The following is a 26351-nucleotide window of genomic DNA, read 5'->3' as shown; positions in this document are numbered from 1 at the left end:
GAGCCCAGATATGGATTGGCGCTCTGTCCTGGGTTAAACCCTAGTGCCCGATGCAGTCCTCCAGGTGGACGGTCGTTTCTGGTTGAGAGTACGCTGTGCGCGTTTGGCTGCCGCTTCTCGCCTGTGTGTGTGTGAATTGAGCGTTCTGAGCAGTGTAGATTGTAAAGCGTCCTTGGGTGTCTAGAAAGGCGCTATATAAGTATAATAATAATAATAATAATAATACCTGGAATCATTGGGCACAAGGCAGGAATACACCCTGGAGGGGGCGCCAGTCCTTCACAGGGCAACACAGACACACACACTCACTCACTCACACACACACGGACACTTTTGAGTCGCTAATCCATCTACCAACGTGTGTTTTTGGACTGTGGGAGGAAACCAGAGCACCTGGAGGAAACCCATGTGGACACGGGGAGAACACACCAACTCCTCACAGACAGTCACCCGGCCCCTGGAGCTGTGTGACTGCGACACTACCTGCTGCGCCACCGTGCCGCACAATTACTCACATAAAGGTTTCTAAAGTGAACAAAGAAATTTCAACAATATAGACAGTATTTACAATTATGTTTTACAGATATTTTAATTGTTCTCATGAAACTGTTTAGTTAACTTTAACAATATTATAGAGTTTAGTTACAGTACATAGACCATTTTGATCAATGGCAGTAACTATGCTGTTATGTTAAAGGCAAAGAGAGGTTAAAACCTCTTTTTTGTTTTTATAGACTATGCTTTTTAGGGAAGGCCCATATATATTATTTAATTATTTTAAAACATTTTTACTGAAGATGTGTATATTCATGACATAAGCCATAAGCAAATCCTCTCTAGTTAGAAAATGACTAGACATGATTAGAAGCACTGCAATTTTACAGAAACCTATTGACGAAAAATGCAGAGAAATGAAACCACGCAGAGGACTATGACTAACACACCAGTGTGCCTTCATCACAGTTCTTTTTGACTGAGTGTGTTTAATATATGTTTTATAGCTTCTTCTTAATGTCCCTGCTGTGTAGGCAATTTTGAAACTTTAGGAGCATTACGGTCAGCACCCTGGTTGGAGGACAAGGTAGGAATATGGCAAGGCCTTGCATTATATCTCATCTCATTACAACATTCAAATATTACGAAGGTGGAGTTCACTTAGAATCAGTGATTAAAAAATAATGTCTGAAGCAGAAGAACAAATACTCTTTTCATTAATGAAGAGCAATTATGTAGAAGGCCCCTATTTCCAGTTCAGGAGAGTGCATCATTACACAGTTACTTTGGCTACAGGCTTTGCTAGTCCCTGATTTTTTTAGAATATATTCTGGTTTAGCAAGTGATTAATGTCCTCTAAAGCTGCTTCATTTTTGAGGTTCAAAATAAAGTCTTTATGGTATTATAAAATTACTGAGGTAAAACATCTGGTGTTCAGGTGCTTGGTATTACATTTATAAGGAGGCACCCAAGAATGATGAAGCTCTGAGAACTCCTGACCCTCCCAGCTCTACTGGAGCTGAGCCTCACACTGCAGAAAGAGACCTTCACGAATGACCCTTACACACATCCACTGTGACCGTACTTCTACAATCTGAAATTAAACGGGCTGAGGCTCAGGCTCGCTGCTGGAGTCTGTCTGCACCTGTGATTGGTCATAAACTGCACTCTTCCTCCCCCCCCCCCTCTCTCTCTCTCTCTCTGTATAGATATATACACCAATCCAGACAGAACATTAAAATGACCTCATTGTCCATTTTCAGATCCACTTACTTGTAGATCTACAATTACAATTTGTAGTCCTGTTACTCTGCATATTTATAGACCACTTTTAACCTGTTATTTGAAGGGTCAGGAACCCCACAGGTCCTATTTAGGTGTTGGATCATTCTCCTCTCTGGCCAGCTCTGTATCTGCTGACTGAGTATATAGAACCTGTTGATACTGTTGTCTAGTCAGAAATTAATGGTCATTCATTAATTCACTGTATATATTTATTTATATGTATTTCCCTACACAATGATGAATTAAAAAAACTTTAAAGAATTTAACACATTGTAAAGAAACTAAAAAAATTCTGCCTTGTTTTTTTTTTTACTCAAAATGTCCATAACTACTCATGCTACTCAGAGTGTCCATTAAGTGTGAGTGTGTGTTGCCCTGCGATGGAATGGCACCCCCTCCAGGGTGTGTATCCACCTTGCGCCCAGTGATTCTGAGGAGGCTCCAAACCTGCTTGCACTACAGTTCTTCTGAAACCACTGCTAATAATTAATTAAAAATATTAATGAAATGTTTTTCCTGATCTTTAGTATGAAGTAATTAACCCCTCCAGGCGACTGTTTACTATTTTTAACAAACCAGACCCTACACAATAAGATTGATAATCTTCATGGCTGGATTTCAGGCCTTTAGTGGACAGCATACCTAGTGCTCAATTGGAATCTGAACTGTCCAAACCTCCAACTCACACAGAGAGGAGCACAAACACTGCCACCAAGGTGGAAGTGTTTGCTTACACACCAATGACAGCTGCAAGACTCTTTAAGCCCTCGCCAAATCTTTCTCATTTAATCTCAAGCCTGTGTCAATATCTTTTTTTATCAAGATAATTTTCATCTAGCTGCTGTTTATAGACTGTGCCAGAATCCAAAAAAGTGCAGTTTAATATCATCAGCAAACAACAGGAACAGCACTTCTGGCATTCAGCTTTACATTTTATGAAGAAGGAGAACTAGAATAATCTTCACACTTTTATTAAACTAGGAGCGAAAAAAACCTGAAACCTGTTATGGCAAGTAGGAACAGGCTACAAGAGTATATACACTATAACAGTAAGTTGGTTGACTATCATACATGTTTAGTGGTGGTGCTGATCATTGAAGAATGAGGTAAAAGGGGTATGGTCAGTTGAGCCAGGAGAACAGACACTGAGGGTAGAAACAAGGCATATAGTATAATATTATGATTAACTTTGACAGTTATATATTTACTCTCCATGTTTTCAGCTCCCATATGGAAAAAGTTTCCAAATCATTCCAAAAAACATTTCCAAATACCCTCAAGGAACACAAGGCAAATGACCAGAAAAATGAAATCAACAGTGCTGAGAAAAGGGGAAACTGAGAACAAATTGTAATACAAACACAGAAGCTACTGCATCACTGCAGTGCCTGCTTCCATCATAAAAATCATAAGAAAGTGTAACCCAATTCCTGGAGTGATTTCCAAAAATGAGCTAAACAAGCTCTGCAGATTTCTTTGAAATGCTAAAAAAGCAAGGCTCCATGAAAAATGGAAGCTGAAATAAATTGAGCTGTTTAGGATTCTATATTGTTCCCTGTAAATAAGAATAATAAAAAGTGGTATACACTACAGTGCATCACAGCTGTTTCTCAGTTACTCAGCACGGTGCACGAGTCTGAGAATTCACATCTGTTTCTTAGTTCCTGTAATACAGCAACATTTGGAAAGATATATCCAACTCACACGGCAGGGTTAGTTTTAAAATGGGATTACAGCTAAGCCACCCAAAGTAAACAGTGAGATCTTTTTGAGTTGGCCACACTTCTCTGAAAGGAAATAATAACATTTTGACAGAGCAAAGAGAATTCTTCTGTAGAGATTTAATTTACAGCATAACATGCTTTTCCATTGTCCATCCATTAACATCTCTTAGAGTTTGGCAAGAGAAACTACATCCAATTTTCAGTAAACATCTGCTAAAAGATCAAAAAGGAGTCTCTTAGAAAGCACAAGTCAGAATAGATGCATACACAAATCACCTCTACATTCCCCACATTCACAATGGAAAAAGCAATACAGCAGGTTTATGTGCCCACCATTCCAGGCTGTCATTAATAAACAGTGGTGTGGGTCAGAAGCACTGGGGCTACAGAATGGCTATGTGTCAAAATTATATAATGACAAAAAGTCCCTGTGACCTTCTTCACAACAAAGGATGCTTACTTACGCTAGACTACTATTCTTCCATTATGCTGTAAGAGCATACATGGTATATTTTATATGTGTGATTTTACCAGTGGTGTTTAAACTCAGGAAATAAAATTCTACAACCACTGCTGACACTGACCACAGTGTAATATCTGAACCTGAATGTGTGCTCATTTTACAAGTCTGTACAGCCTGTAAAACCTGTCACGTAATCAAATTTGCTGATGGCACTACTGCACATGCAATGAACAACAACACCCACCTACATCTGTGTAGGTGAATTAACAGAACATCAATCTGGCTTTAAATGCCAGGCAAAAAAGGGACTTTACTGCAGATTTTACACAGAAAAAAACACTCTTGCTGGGCAGTGATTTACAATAAACCTGGAGATCATGCATGTGATGCTTACACATGTTCGCACATATTAAGACCAGATCAAGGCACAATCTGTACCACATCTTCTCACATGTGATCCCAACAGCTGAATTAGTATTATTGTTTGAGGTTCGTGTCCCCATCTTATCACAGCTTCTACTGTCAATGTTTATAGAGGTCTTCCAACATGGACATTTTTGTCAAGGTTCAGGCCGAGCAAATCAACACAAACCCTTTCTGTGTTTTTAATGATTCCTCTCAAATAAACAGGCAGAGAGAGAAAAAGAAACAAATTTTTTCCATAACACACAACACAAAATTTGGCCTTAAATGTATGTGCCAACATGTAGGCAAAATGTATCTGATGTGAGCAAGATACTGGTACAAAAGGCTTAGTCACTAGAGTCTAAAAGTGTAGATGCAAACATTAGCCTAGAGCCCCAAACTATTCCTTTTTTTTTTTTTTACTAAATCTTTTGAACATAGCAGCTGTCCTTTGCACTGTATGAATGTTGATTGATAAATAGAACAACTGAAATGTCTTGGAATAAAATCTCTTCACATGAACTTTAAATAAAAACTGTTTTTGCCTCCTGTACCATCACCATCTGGACAGCAATTATACTATTTTTCCCTGTTAATACATCATACGAATGGAAAGGTATCAGTTTGCTTTCAGACATTGGGGATTCAGCTATTATTACTGCCAATTAATTAAATATTGAACACATGAAATGTTGGTGGGTTGAGTTTCTCTTGTTGATTTTGCTGGTCTGAGCTTTCCAGTAGCCATCTGAACTCATTCTGCAATATTCATTCATTATCTGTAACCGCTTATCCAGTTCAGGGTCGTGGTAGGTCCAGAGCCTACTTGGGGGAGGTATTATGTTAATTTAAATTATATAAAATTATATAATTTACATAATATTTTGGCTTTAGATTTTAGAATGGTGAATTTTTGCCACTGTAAGTTTCTCTGCTTGCCGTGGGTGCATTTTTTGTGCATATCTGAAAATTAAAAAGAATCCTATAAAAAGAAATCTGAAGCTGTGAAGGTGCTCCTGGTCAACTCAGCGCTGTTAGTGTTAAACAGCTCCTGCTGTCTTCTCTTAACATCATAGATCTTGAATGCTTTCTCTTTCATTTGCAGGTGTAATTTACATCCCCTTGTAAGCCCACCTGAGCGCTCCAAAAACTACACAAAGCTTAATATACTTCACACTCAAGCTCAGGCTTGGAGAAGTAAAAGTAAATAGAACTGTTTACTACAATTTCAAACATATTAAGTGCTATTGATAGTAAAAGAAATAACAGTGGAACTGTCTTTAACATTTTTAACATACAAGCGTTTGGAACACTGGGAGATCAAAGATGATTTAGTGACATTCAATTGCATTATATGGTGCAGCAAATCATAGCTGTAACACATTATCCACATGTTGCAGAACAATGCTGAACTATACCCAAACTGAATCTTCATCTGTGTTTCCAATGTGTAATTAGATATCTTTGTCTGATGTCACAGTAATGTTGACAAATATGACAGTCATCAATTTCACTTTATCCATGATTTACGTTCTGTCATGACTACTCATGAAATTTGATTGCTACTTTGGCCGTTACTCTGTAAACTCTCCACAATATTTAATGTCCTGATATAAACTCATCTACTGGAATATGATAAACCCCTTCCTCCGCTTGTAAACACAGATATGTGTCATTTTTTATTGCCAATATAATAAAGAAAATTGCTGTCATATTAACAAGAGTGACTTTACAGAAGGAGGAAAAATATATATGGAAGTCAACCGAACAATATTTTCTTCTGAAATTATCCTGAAGGAGATCAATAGGGAGTATGCCCTTCAATTTCCATTCAGTAACAGAATCTACTAAACTGTGAAGTCTTTAAAGTAAAAATTGGAACGTTGTTGTGAGAAGCTGATAGTAATCAGCCATACAAACCTCAATTAGGTCAAATACAAATCATCGCCGTCCAATTAAAAACACGTATCTCCAAAATTCCAAAAGTCAATGTATAAGATTTTATTCCAACTAAATCTGGTGCATTTCTATTGTTTCATTCACCATGAAAATGTCACGAATGAAGATTATCAATGCATGCACTTTAAATTTGTGGATATCACTTCATAATATGTGGCCTATTAAATTTTTGAGGTATAACAGGTTTTGGAGGTGCAGTGGTTACCAAAACTAGGATGCCCTCCCAGAGTACAGCAAGGCAAATGAATGAGGCATGTTTGTCTTCTGCTAGCACTATGTATCACAGATGGGGTTCCAAAATATTCTTATCTACAAAAGGGGACACAGTATTGAAGGTGTGGGAAACACTGTGTTAGGAGTTAACTTTACACACACAAGAAATATTCATGTGATGTATATCCCCTTCAGTAGAGCAGTAGTGTTTTGTTGTCCTTTTTTTGTGTGATTGTACCATGCCCATGTGATTGTATTTTGAAAGTTTCTTATGAATAAAAAAATATTATAATTATTAATGCATTTCCATTACCCAGCAGTTTTTATCCCTTTGAAAAACTGTTATTAATGAATATAGAGTAATTTGTAATGAAAGTGTGCAAAACAACAACTATCTAGTATACATCAAAAGAATGGAAAATTCTAGTACACTTCAAGGCTGAAATATTTCTTTGTACAACTCGCCTCTATAAATGGGTCACGTTAAGTGTTGTATTCTCATAACATGTGATAATAACAATAAAAATCCTGGCAGAGGTGCTTGTCCATTATGAATACAATTCATCAGCAGGGAAATATACTCCCTTGTCAGAATGGAAACAAAATAATGAATTATTAATTGAGAAACAACATAGATAAGCTTCTTATCAGTAAACATGCATTTTTTTTGTAAGGATGGGGGTTGTTATCATTCTAAAATTGAGCTTTCCTCTACCAAATCTACTTCAGTGATAATTCACATTTCATTCAACTCACTCAAGAACTTTCCTCTCTGTTTCCACATAGAACTAAAAGTTGTATCTCACCACTCCACCGTGACCTCCTTCCAGAGCTGTGCAGACACTTGATGCTTCATACTGACATGATGGCCACTTTCTTCAACAGTCTTAGTTATAATAAAATGACTTGTGATTTTCAAAATATATTCAAAGGGTAGAGATATACTTGCTGTTAACTACGTGTTCACGTATACATCATGGCTGCTTCATGTTTCCTGCATCAGTTTTGCATGTTCGCTGTGTACAACCTTGGAAAAGAAATGCTACATGTACGCAAGGTACAGTACATGGGTAAATGGTAGGGGCAGTGTAGGCGATCAACAGCATCACAATTGAAGAGAGTTTTGAAGAAAGCTGTGTCACAGACAAGTCTGCAAGTTACCCATGTCTTTCTCTGATCTGCCCTCTAGTGGAAGACTCCAATTAGAAGCATAACACACAGGCAAGAATATGAACAGTTGCGTTCACGACACAGATGGTGTCTATGTGAACGCAGTGCCAAACAGCAAATATATATCTACCCTAATTATGAAAGTGTAATGGTTTTCAATACACTGCTGCTTCTTACACTGTATGACCAAACACTACAGGCTCCAGTAAGTTTCAGCCACTTTGGAAACAGAAGTTCAGTTGCCTGCATGATCTCTATAGTAAACCATAAAACGAAATGAGATGCTCTGATGCTTTTATTTTTTAAATAGCCTCTTTTAATATACTAAAGTTTTGAGGATGTTTGGTCAACTAGGTGTCCATAAATATTTGGAATTGGGTGTTTTGATAAGACTTAAACAAAGCCTTATAATTCTGGTAAGTCTACCATGAGACTTTACACACGATTGGGAGGCCCAATTCCAGAGAGCACCTTCATTATAAATGTTTATACAATTGTGGGTGCCACTATTTTTGGCATCTGTAATATTTTCTATATGACCCAACATTAGCACCCTACTGCTGGAACATGTAGGCATTCTGCTGCTAAAAATAAGATTTAAAATATAAGATAAAGCCAAAAATTAAAAGAGAAGCTCAAACAACAACATTAACTACCAATGTTTCTCAAATTTCTTATCATATCATAGGTCATGTTAACTAATAATATGCACTCTGTAAATGATTAGCCCCATATATGGCCCCAGCCTTCAAAATGCCAAGTAGCTTTGATCTAACACCTCGTTTATAGTGCTCCCGAATAAATGAATACACGTAAGCACACAGGAAAAAACAAAGATCCTTCTTCCTGTTGCTATATACTGCGCTAAAAGTGTGTAATGCTGTGTGTTAGATGTGAGCAAGAATAAATACTCGCGATAATGGAGTGTGTTTAAACCAGTTGGTGTGTGAGAGTCCCTCTTGTGCTCTCGAGTGTGTTTTCATTATCAGTTGTTAAGAGGAATTGTTAGTGTGTGAGGGCTCTTGTCTTCTCCTCTTCTGTAAACTTTGAAACAGCTCTGTGTGAGCAGAGGAGAGAGCAGGATGGTTATAAGGAAAAAAAACTGCAAATGAGAAAGACCACTAAGGTATTTCAGTATAAGCCCCCTCCAGGTTTTTGTGTGTTTATTGTGATGATAAGAAACACAAGCCAAAAAAGACATCAATTTCTGTCTTTTAACCTGCTCAGCACACTCAGTAAGGGAATATGTCTAAACCTTTTTTGGCCCTCCCTTATAATGAGTGAATTCTGATACCTTAAGGTGCACCCATGGTGCACGCAGACTTTCAACTGTGCATGTACAGCTTCTATATGCTCTAGAGAGAAAGACATGAAAAAACAGGGGACACTGGATACACCACAAACAAGCTTTGGCTAGAGGGACAAAAAGTTCCCCAAGCATTAAGCTGTGGAGCAGTGAAACTGAGTTCTTCTCGTCATGTCCACAAACACTTTGCCATGTAGTGTAGCTTACGATGAGGAACACTGGACTATTACTTACCTTAAGTTAAGGCAATTGTTGCAGCATTTACATAGATCATGTGAGTATGTGGTCATAGAAAATATAATTTTTTATTATTCATTTTATTTAGTCAGTTTTAAAGATCATCTCTATCAGACTCTGTCAGTAATTACACATGAGATCTAATGTCCTTAAATTATATATTGATAATAAAGAGCTGAGATCTACTGTATGATGTTAGATTATCACATATCACAAGGTGATATCTGAAAGTGCTGATCATTTTTCCAATATAAACTGCTTATACCTGGAGTTCCTTACAATTGCATGATGTGCATAGATATGTGCACATCCACTTTTAAACAGTTTAAAATGGTGTAAACCTCCATTCACAGTCAAGCAGATATCAACAGGTAGAAAGAATTAATACAGTGGGTTCTCGGTTGGTTGACCATTACAGGCTAGCTGGCCCTTTTATTGGCTTAAGAAATAAATAAATAAATAAATACATAAATTATTTAATTAATTTGAAATTTGATAGTCCACCTGCTCCCACCCTATTCCCAACCCTCCATTTCATGAGATGGCATGAATGCAAGTGGAGTTAATGACCAAAATGATAGCATCCTATTAGTATATTCTGTCATTTTTTTTTAATCCTTACATGCCTTTGAGGCTTTAGTCAGGTGTCTATGCAGTCTATTCATTCTATTAATTCTACCATGAAAATGATATGCTAAGCTCATAAGTCTATTATATTCCACCAGTAACCGAAGCACATTGTGCCACTAGCAATTTAACAATTAAACATGCTCTCAATTCTCATGTTACAAGAACACAAACAAAAATAAAATGGCCTTTTCTTTGTGGGTTACAACATAGCGAATGCATTTCACTTGGCATTTTACAACAAAGGACAGGGGTCTGTTTGATATCTGTTTGACTCCGCCTTGAACTCTGAACCACTCTTCAATTTCCTGTAAAGTGATTAATCTTAACATGCAGCCATAACTGGCACAGGGCTGACTTCTGAATGATAGTTTTCTTTCAAGGTTGTCAACTACAATCTTTCCATACGCTCTTGTCCCTTTTTGTGTGTACTACTTGCCGACTTACAGCAGCAAAAGATCAGCTCTGCTCTAAACACGTTTTAGAGGGGGGAAAAAAACCCCATTCCATCCATAAAATTCGTGACTGCTGTCTCAGAAAGCTTCCGCCTCTGAAATGATCCAAGGCCAGTGATGTGTTACTATAGATACAGCCCTGTCATCATGCTCCTAAAAGCTACCTTTCTCTGGCACATCAGAAGTCAATTTCACTTCATTATAATAATTACATTTCACTCTAAGTCAGGTGTTTGAGTGAGATATTGTAATAATGTCTTTCACAGTGGTTAAATTCGCCTTAGTCATATCAACTGTTCAATGCACATTTTTTTTCTGAATAATTCGTCCCTCTTGCTCACTGCAACAAAGTGACAGCACTGGTACAGGAGTAGCTCTTAAATTCTCTCTATTAAGGTTCATTAGCAGAAGTAAAGGGCCAAGACCAGAGATGGAAGAGTGTTAAATAGAGTCAGAGACACACAGCTCAATTACAAATGTTCCACTTGCTGCATTTTAAAAGCCTGCCTTGAAAATCCGAATGTCTCCAGGTGAATCTGAAGTGTATATATGCTATTAAAGCATACAATTCACTTGTTCACAAAGTTTCAATCACTAAAAAAGGTGTCAATTTTCAACTCCACTCATCAGGAGGTGACCTCTAAATTTCCTTTAGATGAAATGCAGGCTTGTGAGCAATCAACCACTATTTACAGGTTTCTAATAGCTTTAATGGGAGCTGTTAAGGCAGCGACAAAGTCAAAGTGGCGTAAAGATTATGAGTTAATTACCCAATTTGTTAACGCAAGAGCAGCAAGCAAGAACAAGAAGTCTACAACCCAAAGATAGCACTTACCATGCTTTCTACCATTAAACCACAGATAATGGGGTACTATTCAAAACAATTAATTTTAATATTTTTTAAATACAAGAGGTCATTATTTTATATTTGTCTTATTATATTCTCTTCATATTCCCCATAGAGTAAACATGCTTAGACCCCGAGTTCCTCAATGGACATAAAACAAACTACAAAACATCAGAGGTCTATATTGTGATTTTAACTTATTAAAATTACACATGCATTGAGTACAACAGTCAAAGGTCCAAGAAGAAAAGGCACAAGACACAGACAACAGTGGTGCTCTTACCTTTCTCTTTGAGCGTTCAGATTTTTTGGACATATTCTTGATTTTTTTATGAAGATGATACAACACCTAGAAACAGAAGAAAATTCAGGTTGAATTCCATAAAGCCACCTTTTTTCAAGTGCTGCAGGTCCCCTGGAAACAAAGATTAACCATCTGCTTAATGCAGCATTTAATCTTTTACCAAATGGAATGGACTTAGGCTAAACCAAATTTGTGGAACTGCATAATGCATAATGGATGCACTCAAATAATTAAAATAATTTCTCACCATTGTGAAAGTTAAACTGAACTCCTTAAATGAAAAAGAAATATTTGAATAGTTGATAACATTGGTTCTGGGTTTAATAATTAAAAGTTCAATGAATTATTTTACAATTCAAATATGACTCTGTCGACAAATGCAATAAAATCAGGAGTATTGGATTTAGTGGTGTTGTCCAACAACCTACACACCTCATAATAATAATAATATCATAATCTCATAACTATTAATACAATCTTGGAATCTTTGCTTTGTTTCACACATTTGCTTTTCTTATTGCATATTGACAGACCAACTGAAAAACTGAAACTGATCTACAGTGTCATATATTTGGCACCTGGTGTTAAGACTGACATGAATAAAGACTACTAACTGCAAAAGGTGTTGCGTTATTATATTTCTTTATTACTTTGTTGTTATACACAGGAATTCCGGTACAGGTACCACGTAATATTCAGAGATCACATCTAGCCTAGGGGTTAATTTCCAGTTTCTATGCCCATTAATATTAAGTTATAAGAGATACTGTAATAGATATTTCTAAAGAAATAAGATATAAGGTTGACCTTTTTCATAAGGAAGAGAAGATAAAAGGGAAAATCATAATTTGAGTTCAAAAATTATATATAAGTTCACTGAAAATGGGGCTTATATAAAGTAAACAAAACTGAAGAAGTTCTCAGAAAAACGGATGGACTGCCCCATCATTAAATGTGTTGGGTATTACTTGTTCTGCCAGTAGCAGAGAATGCAATAAACAATAGAGACTGAGCATAAAAAACAATGTCTCCAAAAAGAAAATAACCTGTAATAAAAGCAGAATGTTGGAGTAATGTCGTCAGAGACAGGAGATTTGGAGGCGTCTAACAGGAGACTGGAAGGCATATCAACATGCAGAAACTGAAATATGTAATGAAAACATAAAACAAAGAAAAACAGAAAACAAATATTGGGGAAATAAACACAAAACTTTGAAGAGTAAGTAAGGCCAGCAAGGAATAAAGCAAACTGAAAAACACAAATGCTACAGCTGAAATAAACACTCAATAAACATTTAGGAGAAACATGGGAAACTTCTACTGGGAAAGACACATCCAAGAGCTAAGCTGAACTGGTAAAAACACAGAACACTAGGACTTGACAGAGGGGGCAGAGAAGTAAACATGACAGCATAAGGAACAGCAGAACATAAGCACACAGACAACAGGGACACACGAAATAAACAGAAAACAGGAGATAATACTAGACACAACCGTGGGAACTAAATACTGAAATAATATATTTAGCTGTTGAGGCTTTTATTGTGTTTAATGTTTGTTGGGTTTTCCTGACACTGAGTACATTAATAAAGTCTATATACTGGCTGTTTTGAAATGAAAACCACTTTAGTGAGGCACTTCTTGCAATTTTCCAGTTGTCCTATGTAACCTAAACATTTTTCTTGGTACAGTGGATGTTACATTTTCTACCATAACACAGGAACAACTGTTTAATTAAAGTAAGTTTACTTTAATTGTTCAAAAGTTGGAACAAACTGTGGATTCTGTTTTGTTTTAAAGGTGAAGATGAATCAGTGAGTTCTTTGTCTGTCTATGACTGATTATGAATGAGGTTATGAATCATCTCAGAGCATCATTGTTTATTATTACAATGTTCCCTGGAGTTATATCATATTGCTGTATACAAAAAACATATCAACTGCCAGGTAAAGCTACTGTGGAGTGTCTTCTAAAGAGAACAGATCTGCTCCACAGGCCTCACTTGGTCAGGCTATGTCCAGTAGCATTAGCCTAGTGCTCTCTGTTATTCAACAACAAAATCATTTATCATAACAAGCCATTTTTTTCACACAGAAAGTGTCATAATCATATGTCATGACAAGACATGTTCGATTTTACCTTGACTCCAAAATGATGATGAAACCAGCATTTATAATACCTGCCAGTTAGCTATGGCATGTCCTCAGATGCTTGCCAAAATGGCCAAAATGTACCAACATCTAACATGAATCCTTCCAAGTACAACAGTTACTGCTACAGCTGCAAAAGAGGAACTAGCTATTACCCTCTAAAAAAAAAGGTACTGTAGAGGTACACTATTGGTCATTAAAGCTACAAACCGTCTAAATGTACTTTTAAAGGTACACCATTGATTAAAACTCCAGTTGTGTTTCCTAATGGTACATTACATTCTCTTCTCCAGAAGGAGAGGTTAATATTTTTAAGTTTTCATTATAGAACTGTGTAAAATAAGACAACATAATATATAACAAGTCCTGGATTTTAAAATCTACAATTATAATAGAATAAGGTACAATTATGTTCCCTATTTAAAGGCACAAATATGTACCCTTGAGGGTACCACCACAGTGACAAATATATTTGAGTTAAATGAGATGCTTAATTTGCTATTTCTTGCTGTTGGACAAGAAAGATGAAACTTATTTTCTCACAAAAATGAGTGGAAATTAGTAGAAGAATTCTGTTTCTAATAAAAATAAAATAATTAGCTTGATTTTTGCATGGTTTCAAAGCCTGGAGAGGTACACAATGGACATAAGATAAGATATGACTCATGATTTGATTCCTAACTAAGCTCTGAACTCTATGAACTGCAGGAAAAACAGACCTCAGAATACAAAAGCAGTTACATAAAATAAAGAAATCTACTGCTCATGTCCAGCTATGCCCACAGCTGCTGAGTGTCATATTTATACAGAAGCTGTGCTTATTGTCAAAGGACAGGAGAACATGGGTTCTGTCAAAGTAGCAGCAGTCTGTAGGAGTATGTTCTCATTAAGGCTTTTACTTTGTCCCCTCTAAAGACTTTCGGCCAAAGGTTAATGTACATCACCAGTGAAAACCACTGTTACAGAGTTCAGTTCACTTCTGTTTCAAAGCCAGATGAGTTTGAAAATGCACTGGTTTTGTAAGAGAGCTTCTGGGGTGCCATTTCTTATTCATATGCAAAGCAAAGCAATTCATATTTTTATATAAATAGCAATGGGTGGCTCCTTAAAATACAGACAAAAAACAAGGGTGTAAATGATTCTACATGGATTTTTATTCTTACAGATGAAATGACAGCTGTGTATCTGAATTCAATTGAAAATCAGCAGCATTCAAAGGCTTTCATATTTCAACCTTAAAGGTGCTGGTTATAAAAGTAGAATATCATGAAATAGTTTATTTATTTCAGTAATTCCATTCAAAAAGTGAAACTTGTACATTATACTCAATAATTACACACAGACTGATATATTTCATATGTTTATTTCTTTTAAATTGATTATTATAACTGACAACTAATGAAAACCCCAAATTCAGTATCTCAGAAAATGAGAATATTGTGAAAATACACTTGTACCACACTCTAATCAGCTAATTAACTCAAAACACCCGCAAAGGCCTTTAAAAGGTCTCTCAGTCTGTTTCTGTAGACTACACAATCATGGGGAAAACTGCTGACTTGACAGATGTCCAAAAGACAAACCATTGACAACTTACACAAAAGGTCATTGCTAAAGAGGCTGGCTGTTCACAGAGCTGTGTCCAAGCACATTAACAGAGATGTGAAGGGAAGGAAAATATGTGGTAGAAAAAAGTATACAAGCAATAGGGATAATCACACCCTGGAGAGGATTGTGAAACAACACCCATTCAAAAATGTGGGGGAGATTCACCAAGACTGGACTGCAGCTGGAGTCAATGCTTCAAGAACCACCCCGCACAGATGTATGTAAGACATGGGTTTTAGCTGTCGCATTCCTTGTGTTGAGCCATTTTGATTAAATTTAATTTTGCATTTCCTTTGGAAATCAAGGTCCCAGAGTCTGGAGGAAGAGAGGAGAGGCACAGAATCCATGTTGTTGGAGTTCCAGTGTAAAGTTTCCACAGTCAGTGATGGTTTGGTGCCATGTCATCTGCTGGTGTTGTTCCACTGTGTTTTTTGAGGTCCAAGGTCAACGCAGCCGTCTACCAGGAAGTTTTAGAGCACTTCATGCTTCCTGCTGCTGACCAACTTTATGGAGATGCAGATTTCATTTTCCAAAGCTATGAGCACCTGGTTTAAGGACCATGGTATCCCTGTTCTTAATTGGCCGGCAAACTCACCTGACCTTAACCCCAAAGAAAATCTATGAGGTATTGTGAAGAGGAAGATGCAATATGCAAGACCCAACAATGCAGAAGAGCTGAAGTCCCAACTAAGTATTGAGCGCTGTACATACTTATGCTCATACTTTTCATGTTCCTACTTTTAGATGGCCAGCATTTCTTTTTTTGTATTGGTCTTAAGTAATATTCAAATTTTATGCGATACTGAATTTGGGGTTTTTATTAGTTGTCAGTTATAATCATCAAATTAAAAGAAATAAGCGATTGTAATATATCAGTCTGTGTGTAATGAATGTATATAATATAGAAGTTTCACTTTTTGAAAGGAATTACTGAAATAGATCAACTTTTTCATGATATTCTAATTTTATGACAAGCAGATCATAAAAGGAGCCATGTAAAAGTTTGAGCAGAATATTTAGCTAGTATTCTACTTGAAAATAAGCGTAAATAACCTAAATATGGCTTTTCTGCACATTTCAAGCTTAATTTCTATTTACTTCCATTTAACATATAATTAACATAGATAACATTATAAATCATGCAAAGGTTCACTTTGGCATGTGTTTATGACTGATGAACATATATGTGTGCACATCTGTGTAGTATAAACTATAATGTTTTAAAAATGTAATAACTACTTTTGGATACATATCATCTCTAGCAAATCTCAAAATTGTGAGTGATCGAATCGATATTCTATTCAATATTTACATAAATGAATGAATAAATTCATTCATTTATTCATTTGTTCATCTTCGGTAACCACTTCATCCTGTTCAGGGTTGAGCTGTATCTGAAACCTACCCAGAATCATTGGGCGCAAGTCACGAACACATCCTGGACAGGACACCGGTCCTTAACAATGAATCACACACTCACACTGTCACTCACGCATTCGACCAATGTTTTTTTAAGACTGTGAAGCACCCGGAGGAAACCCTCTCAGACACAGAAAGAACACACCAACCTCGTTACAAGACGGGTGGGAATTAAACCCAGAGCCCTGGAAGTGTGTGGAAAGGGAAATGACCTGTTGCACAACACTGATGTTATATAATTCATTACTTTGGGATACTCAGTATAATCAATATTTTTACAATATTTATCACACAATAAGGAATAATTTTGTTTGTCTGAAAGGAACTTGTATAATAAGTAATGTAACAGAGATAAAACAGACTTCCCAGAGTACAGGTGTACACAAATACAATTAACCATGATTCTCCAAATCTGGCAGAGAAACAGACCTTGAAGTTATTTTCAACCTAATCTCTATGTGCTTCACTTATTATGTTGATTACACAAACTTAGAAAGGAACTCATAAACCTGCTGAATCAAAACTGTGTCAGAGAGAGATTATACTGAATCCTGCTGAAGTATTTCTCTAATAAACTTCAAACAAACAGGTGGCTTGTGCACAGCATGATCTAATCATTGAGACAATCCATTAAAGCTGATCTACCTGATTTAGATTTTTTTATTCATGGCCAAATGTTTGGACGATTTATCTAAAATCAAAATCAGACAGTAACAGAGAATTATAACATTTTAAAAACCCTTTGCAGAAGGCCCAACAATTCAGTTTTCTAATTACTGTGATGTGCTATATTAACAGTTTCAAAAATGGCATTTCAAAAAGGTCCTCTATGAATATATTGTTTTTGTAAAATCCTGAAAACAAACTTTTTTTACACTGAGGTCCAAAAATCTGGGAATTATAGATGTGAAGCACCTCATGGAATTGGCTTGTAGCCACCTACTCATTCACCCACTCACCAACCAGCCAGTAATTGATCGGATGACATTTTTTTGTTTTACTTCTACCATCCAAAACTACCACCCAACATGCACCAGAAAGTGGCAGAAATGACATACTTTAGCAATAAATTATAATTTTATTCTTTAAATAAACAAATATCACATCAAAAGGAGCTATGGTGACAGGGCTGCCATTTCACCATCATTCAAACTCAGCAGTAGCTCGCTGCACAAAGCAGTGTTAGTGGGAAGAATAGTATAGTCTCTGTACTAGGAGCAGAATGAAAGCTGTTTTCAAAGCTTTGAACACAGCAAGCACATGTATTTACAACTAATGTTCTCCCAACACTCTCCAGATCAGGCTGGGACAAATCTACAGTTAGCTGTTTAAAAAAGAAAACTTTTCAGACATGAGTCTAGGGCTGGACAATACTTAAATATCAATATGTATCGCAATATGAAATGTTTCAATAACAATGATATATTGTTATACACATTTCCAATATTTTTATATATATTATTTACAGCATGTGTCACTGACTTACGGTCATTACAGGGCAATGCCATCAGTTCAATGCACTCAATTATTTGATCTACCTACAGCAGTGTAACCCTGCATTCACACTGAAGTTATAATTAGTGTTTCTCCATGGACTTTCTGTCAAAAGAGGCTTAATACATACTATACATATAGTCTTTAAGGTACAGTAACATGACAGTAGTATCTTTAATAAACTTGTTTGAGTATAAGAGATAAGGGGAGTTTAGAATAGAGGTGTGCAAATTTTAATAATGACTTATTTTAACCACACAAACAACAGGGAAAATTTCAGTATAATGGAAGGAAGATGTTGAATATATTTTTCACATTAGCACAGCTTAACAGCACCCTAGAGCCACAGGGAACATTTTCATAATATCACTCCACTATACATTATTATGTGACACATATTCAAGGCACCTTTGGAACAGTGCAGGTTCATTAGCGGTCTTTCATGTCTTTAAATGCATTATCACCTCCCTCAATGGAGGTGCGTGGGCAACTCAAAATACCAACTTTATACCTTAACACAGTTTATAATATGGCTCTCTCAGCACGGGAATGAATCCATCCTTTCTAAATTCCATTTTGAGTTACCGTATGGTACAACCACTCGATACAGTAGAACATGCATAATCTGCACAAAAGATTACTAAATTAATTGGGTTGCTCTGGAGCATCTACACATGAGTTTTAAGGCTCAATGTTTAATACCAAGCTTTGCGCAGAGAGGTTCAATGTGTCAAAGCACTGGGCTGAGGAGCAGTAAAACTCCATTCTCTGTAGTGTCTGGAGTGATAAAGCCTCCTGAGTGGGATCCAAGATCAATACTCCACCTCACTTAACCTAAACACATAAGTAATGTAGTTATATTAAAGATGATTCAGCATTGTCATTGCAATGTTCTGTTTATAACTGTTTTCTTTTAAGTTTAAACTCAAGTTCATGCTGAAAAACTGCTTATCTCCATGGTTAAGACAGTACTCGCAGGCAATGTTGATAAAAAAAACAAACAAAAAAAAAAAACACAGAAATGGTTGACGTGTTTTTTTTTTTTGCTGCAAGAGCTCAACTGCTTTTAAATAATTATATTATTCTGGATACTTGCAGTAAGAAAGTGTACCCACATTTTTCACTGCGCTTCTTGTGGCGAAATGCCAAATAAAACCTCAAAGACATCTTACAACATAAAATCGAACATTACACATAACTGTGTCCACCTACAGTCCAGCATTTATTATAAGATGCGTAATGCATCCTGAAGAAGCCTGCAAATTCTTATAAATGACCAGACGCTGCCAGAAAAGGCTAAGTTCAGGCACTGATGCATTTTTATATTGAGGAGGTAATGAAGGCAACAAGAACAGAAAACAGCTTCTAAGCACAAGAGGACTGCTTTCTAACTTCCACAAATTACAATACAATGTGTTTAAGCTATTGACTTGTTTTATGCACACTTAATCCACATCACTATTCTCCCACACACCTTTAAGAAATTACACCTGGCAAAAGAAACTTACCCTAGCATAGCAGCAGGTGATCAGCACCAGAGGCAGGAGGTAGCCAATGACCAGGATGGTCACCTTGTAGGTCTGCCTGGCCAGGCGCTCACCCCAGACCTCCCAGCAAAAGGAGCTGTTGGGGGCATCCGGATGGTTCGTCACCACCTGGTGCTGTGCTACAGGCACAGCGAAGACCAGCGAGAGCAGCCAGATGAGCCAGACGCCCAGCAGTGCATTCCTGCGGTTCCGTATGCACGGTGACTTTTTGGAGAGCACTACGGCCACATAACGGTCCACTGACATGGCCACCAGTGTAAAGATGCTGACCAGCATGGTGACCGTCACAAAGTAGTGCACTGACTTGCACAGGAAAGCACCGAAGATCCACTCTGGTAGAGAGTAGATGGTGGCCTGGAAGGGCACGCAGAAGAGCAGGAAGGACAGGTCTGCGATGCTCAGGTTCAGGATGAAGATGTTTGTAGTGCTCCTGGAGCGTCCAGATTTAATCCGCCCAATGACCACCATGACCAGAGCATTCCCCACGATGCCCAAAAAGAAGATGCAGCCAAAGATGACTGGCACCAGCACCACCTCTGGGCCAATAGAGTCTTTGGCCGTTTGATTGGTGTCTGCTTGCTCGTGAGACCACAGCAATGTTTCATTCCTGGACAAGCCCATCTTGTCTGGCATCACTGGGGTGGTGTCCTATTAATGAACAAAATAGTACAGTATTAGTTTTTTTGTATGATACCACAACAATCCCAGATAAAAAGGTACACTGTCACTGGAGTGGTGTCTTCAAGGGCAGCTTCAGTACATTTCATTAGGGAATAATGACGCAGTGCACCATCACCATTCAGCCGTGGTACTGTGAAAGTTACATCTCAACTACCTTTATTTTTAAACCATATACATTCCTTAACCTGACAGAAACCTCTCAGACAGAAAACATAAAGCTATCTCTGGGACATCACCGTTATTTTTGCATCTTTAGTCCCTTTAGTGAGGGAAGATTTTTTTGTAAAGTCATTTTTAAGACCCCTCTTTTCACTGGAGTGGTGCCCTCATGAGTAGCCTATCTTCTCCGAACCATATTAATCTTTTAATCTAATTACAAGGTACTCCACTGTCACTGGTGTGGTGCCCTAAAGGTTCTGTTCTCCTGATCAGTAGTTACTTAGGTATATTAATTTTTTCACACTCAGAAAAATCCCTGAATGACATGACTTTAAATTTTGTACAGTACAGGTATGTTATTGTTCACAAAATGTACAACAATGACAATAAATGGACTCTTATATATATATTAAGCTGTGTTCCCTAAAACCAAACATCATTCTCTTTTTCTGATGAAAACATGAACAAGTTCTAAAAAAAAACAGAAAAACCTTATATAAATGCACAATTAAAACAGAAAACATTGAAATTATGTTCCCCATCTAAATGTACTGAACACAGTGTTAGGGAAAAGGTATCAGCACAGTGACAGGTTGCGGGTTACTGCCACATCTTTTTCTGTGAGTACGTACAAAATATTATGTTGTAAAATGGCAAAGATATGCAATTTTAATTAGTTGTAATTTATATATGAAGGTGATTCCAAGGCACTACCATTTGTACTCATTTAAGGGAATAATGTGGGACTTTATGTCCATTGTTTTGCCTTTTAATAGACATTTACATTATTTCTATCTATGTTTCCTTCCAGTATTCTCCTATGAGACTCTAGGCTAGCTCCATTTGTCTATACTTTTTATGGTACAGAAATGCTCATATCCTCTTGGAAAGTAAATGTACGCTTAAAGAAAAAAAATAACCCTCCTGGCCACGTTTCCTCCGCTGACAGTACATACATTATTTATACTAAATTGATCAGAGGTGTACTTCTCTGACAATGTCTTCTATTTGGAAACGGGTTTGTAAAAGGGTTCAGATAAGGATACAATTGTTCCTCTGAAATACTCCAAAGTGTACATCTGCAACATAATTAAGGTAATAACCTAAACGTTAAGACCGTGGCTGCCCCTTTAGGCAATATTCACGTTTTCTGTACCTTGATGAAGGAGGATGTACTACGTCTCTGTTCTGACGCTGAAGGCATCGGTCGGCGCGCGCTCCTCGATAAACTGAAATGTCCGGGAGTGTTATTCTACAGTGGTCAGCAGCTCGTACTCATTTGCAGAACTTCACACACTCTGACCCGCTGTTCCGCGCCTGATACCCGTCCACTGGACATCACGCGTACTGCTCGCCGAATTTCCGCAGGTGCCGGAGAGAAGAGCTTGGCGTGCGTAAATACGGTTCTCGTCCACAAGGTGCAGCGCGCGACTTAGCTGTGGCACGAGAGTTTCCCGCCGCCGTTCCTCAGCTCTCCTCTCAGTCCGTTCATGCACATCCTTAGAGCACGCGGGCGACTACGGTCGCGCATGTGTCACCGAGCTCGAGAGCCTCACGACTTTCAAAACTGCGTCTGCGAAGGACACCCGCGCGAGTTCCGCTAAAGAGCGAAAGTGCTGAACTTTAGACGCCTTCCCGCCATAAAACGCGCGAGGACCTGCCCGCTCTTCCTCGCGCAATCTTCCTCAGGGATAAGGTGCGGGGAACGTGGCTTCGCTGGTCGGTCGGTGGGTGGAGAGGATTGGTCACGTGTGTGGGAAGTCAATTGGTCCATAAACGCCTAATATACCCACAGAGCTCATTTTGACCTGTAAATTGCAGCTACATGTCGCCATAGTAATAATGCATATGTGGGCGCAGGCACGTGACATAACGGCCGTTAAAAAGATTAATCATAAAATATAAATTAATGCTATAACACCCGTATTTCTGGAATAGATGTCATTTTGATTTTGATATAAATATAACATTTGATCTGCTAATAACTGCATTTTTATTACTGACCAATGACGTATATATAAACCTGTTTTGAGTCTGAAACCTGTAAAACACAGCAAAAAATTTTGGACACCACTGTCATACAGCACATTTTCCTGTAGCTGATCAACAGTCTGTGGTCATAGTTTTCTGATGCTTCTAATGATACACCAAAGGAGTCAGTTCAGGAGTCTGGGTCTATGAAGCCAAGCTTTAGTAGTACATGCAGAGTGAAACCTGCAGCAAAAAAAACAAAACAAAACACAAATAAATAAATAAATAAATAAAGAATTTGCAAATAAAACTAAGGACCTGCCATGTTTATCAAAACTATAGACCAAGATTTTGGGATTACTTGCCAAAATTAGAAGCAGTAAATTCAATCATTGTCTTATAATAGACTTGGAGTAATTTTATGGAAAAATAGTCATACAACTTAATTTGAAAAACTAAATGTAAATCTCATATGAAGACAGGAAACTCTTACATGGAGTAAAATTTTTACGTAACATAAATAAAAAACATCACTCTCCTGTTTTTAAAATGTGCAAGCAAGAACTCAAATTGTTGAATCTGCTTTGTTAAGGCTGTGCTGAGGGGTACGTAGACTAGAATGTTCTCAAAGTGTTAATGCATGAAGAACATGGAGAGCTAAAAATGCTGGGAAGGAAAATAAAGTCCTCCCTTCTCCTAGCCACCCACTATATCTTTATACCTGAGTGAATTCATTAAATGATAAAAATAATTGCATATTTTTGAGGTCATAAAGTATGGAGCACTTTACCCAAGCAGCTCATGGAAGTATGAAGGCTGGTCTGAGTCACTTGCCAAGAAATGATTTAAGGTTCCCACTGACATACATATTTTTTGAGATCTTTTTTCTGAAAGATAAAACTGCCATTTTAAGGCACATGAGACATATCCATTATGATAAAATAAAACATTTAAATTAAGGGGAAGATGTTTCAGTGTCTGTCATCGTTTGATCTTTGTATTATATATATTATTTTCTCTAAACCTTAATCATTTAAAATCCATACATCCATTTTTTAAACTTTGCATTCAAATGATAACACAGTATAATAAAGCAAGTATTTAGTAAAAAAAAAGTGTTAAATGTCCTAAAGTGTCCAGTCACACCTTCTTGTTAGTGAGTTTTAAGGTGCAGTAATAGACACTGATCAGTTGTGCATGTATTATTGATATATAAAATGGGAGGCTATGGAGCGGCAGAACCATGAGTCTAATGTCACAGTGCCCAATGGCAAGTTTTAATTAAATTGCAATGAAGCCCCTTACAGCAGGTCTGTGGAACAGTGAAATTAAGTTAATTATCTGCAATCTAAAGAGAGCAGTGGAATCATGTTTCAGAGGAAAGCAAACTAATTTTTAAATTCACTAGGTTATTATTATTAATTCTTTTTATCTGAAGCAGACACGTATAGACTAAAATCCACCATACAATGGCTATAATGTAACCTATTGCTATCAAATTACTGTATACATTCTGTAGTTCTATTTAAGACCTTCTCAGAGCCTAAAATATCTTTATTAAAATGACATCTTGTTTTAGTAACTTCTTAGGAGCACTTTCTGTCATGTGTATAGACGTTCAGTATACCCACATTATGCAGTTTTATGCTAGATCATCAGTGCTTTGTTTGTGGTATTGCAAGCACAGATGTATTGGTAAATATGTCAAAAGCTGGAGTTTATTGAGGCAAAATCTCAATAAACTGACCACAAAGGGGCACCCAGGTGAAAAAAAGTGATTATTACCATGGAAACACATTTATTTGCCTCACTGAAACAGATCTTGAAGAACAGCCTATGGTCAAAAATCAAGCTCTTTGTGATCCTTTTTCTGATCTAGAATTAATTAATGAACAGGAGCATCTTATGATGAATGAATGCCATCAAGTTTGCAGAACAATGTTCCTACATATAGTATAAAACCTTCATAGAAGAGTAGAGGCTTTTAGTGCAACAAACTGGAGAGGCTCACTGTTAATAGCTTTGATTTCAGGAGTCTACAAACTCTCTAACACATAGCGTATCCCTAGCAACAGCCAGGACATAATTTCCTTATCCAATATTATGTAATAGTCAATTTAAGGTAAAGTAAAGCCAGGTCAAATTATCAGATCATGCAGAAAATTCAGAAATTCAGTGTTGAGGATGAAAAAAAATAATTCATCATACATTCTTAGCACCTCAGAGTCATTACCACAGGTAATAGATACTCCACATGCCCAGATAATATTTGGACCTTCTGTAATCACTCAGAACCAATGATGTAAGGTAATAACTCAATATCATTAAACATGCTCCTAACTGATTAAAGGTAAATGCAATTTCACTCACATTATCACACTTGACTGACACACTCCCACCTAGTAAGACCTCATCACAACTTTATATAGCACTACTTTGCTGCCTTGTCGGTTACAGGCTATGCAATACTTTTTGGAAAAAATTGGAAAAATCAATCAGTTGCAAACATCAACACGTACATTAACATATTGTTGTAGACTTAATTTTTTACGGCTGGTATTAGGTGACTACAACAGTGTAGCACAGTGAGAGCACACAGAATACATGGATACATTTCAAAACATGCTTCGTTATTCAAATAATGAAGCATGGTGCAGTATTTCCTCTTCAAGTGAGCTATACGCATCTAATGCTAAGTGGTACATCATAAAATGAGAAAGACTTTAAATATTTTCTTTTTTGAAAAGTCTGTCTCCTAGAAGGATAATGAATTCCTGAGTGTGTTTAGCACAGTTAGTGCTCCCCAAGTGTACTTAGCTTCATATGTCTCTGAGAAAGCATAAGCTAACCCTCATTTCCCCAGCTCTGCAGCTGGTGTACAGAACTGACGATGAGTACAAACATGGAGCTGTGTGTTATGAGTTCAACAAAACCTTCCTTGTAGCCACAGGAGAAATAAAGTGACACACATATCTGAAACTGTGTTCATTATATCTATATGAATAAAACTTGTACATCATTAAACCCAGTAGTTTTGTCATGTGTTATTGCCAAATAAGAATTATCCAAATGAATTATTGGGCTGTTATGATTATTAAGAAAGTTGCAACCCTTCTTATCACCTCCCTGCAAATTAGGCCTATGCGTGGGTCACAGCTGTTCAACAAGAGACATTTGACAAAACATTCTGGATCACAGGGAACAGGTCCTCCTTGACAGGACTTTATTCATAGATTGATGATGAGATTCCTTTTGCAGTCCAGGTCTTTAGGGATCAGCAAAGTGAGACAATTTGGATAAGAACAAGGGTGTATCACCAAAGCAAAAGGGGTACAGTCTCATTTTCCTGGAAAATATGTTGCACAGAAAATCAGCCACCACTGTGTTCGCTGTTTATGTGTTTCACATACCCACCATTTTAAGACTTCTACTACAAGGGATGTAACCAAGAGCAGAACCAATACCATTGACTTGATTGTTCCAAGTCCTGTTGTGTTGGAACTCTGGATAACTTGGACTTTTTCAGGCTTTTGACAGTCAGCCTTAAGAGGAAATTTATTTGAAAACCTTCCAACAGATGAAACTGTTATGAAAAGCCAACTGAATGACTCATTTAAATACTACAATAAGCAAAAACTTGAAATAAGCTTGAATTTCCGAACATCATTTTTTTATGTTGTCTTTGTCTATAGGGTCAAAATTGTCCATGGTTTTATGAAAGGCAATAAACTGTCTCCCTATCAGTTCTGAGTGATAGAGAGAGGAAAAAAAGAAAGAATGTGTGCCTTGCAAGGTCAGTCAAGGTCATGTGGCTGATGAAGCAACAACATAAA

At 37.1% G+C, this 26351-nt stretch overlaps 1 protein-coding gene across 1 annotated transcript in view; it reads right to left on the bottom strand.

Moving 5' to 3' along the window:
• Window positions 1-22111, bottom strand: part of LOC136678964 (galanin receptor type 1-like) — a 38896-nt gene extending 16785 nt beyond the window's left edge. Inside the window, exons 1-3 of the mRNA XM_066657178.1 lie at window positions 21704-22111; window positions 19669-20355; window positions 11469-11534 (exon numbers count right to left, since the gene is read on the bottom strand). Of these exons, the coding sequence (XP_066513275.1) occupies window positions 11469-11534; window positions 19669-20355; window positions 21704-21751 (801 nt within the window). The 5' untranslated portion in view covers window positions 21752-22111. The remainder of the gene's footprint in view (window positions 1-11468; window positions 11535-19668; window positions 20356-21703) is intronic.
• Between the last annotated feature and the right edge of the window lie 4240 nt (window positions 22112-26351).

The sequence above is a fragment of the Hoplias malabaricus genome, chromosome Y (assembly GCF_029633855.1).
Source record: "Hoplias malabaricus isolate fHopMal1 chromosome Y, fHopMal1.hap1, whole genome shotgun sequence".
Lineage (NCBI taxonomy): Eukaryota > Metazoa > Chordata > Actinopteri > Characiformes > Erythrinidae > Hoplias > Hoplias malabaricus.
The sequence above is the reverse complement of the archived record's forward strand: the minus strand, read 5'-3'. Positions and strand labels throughout refer to the sequence as shown.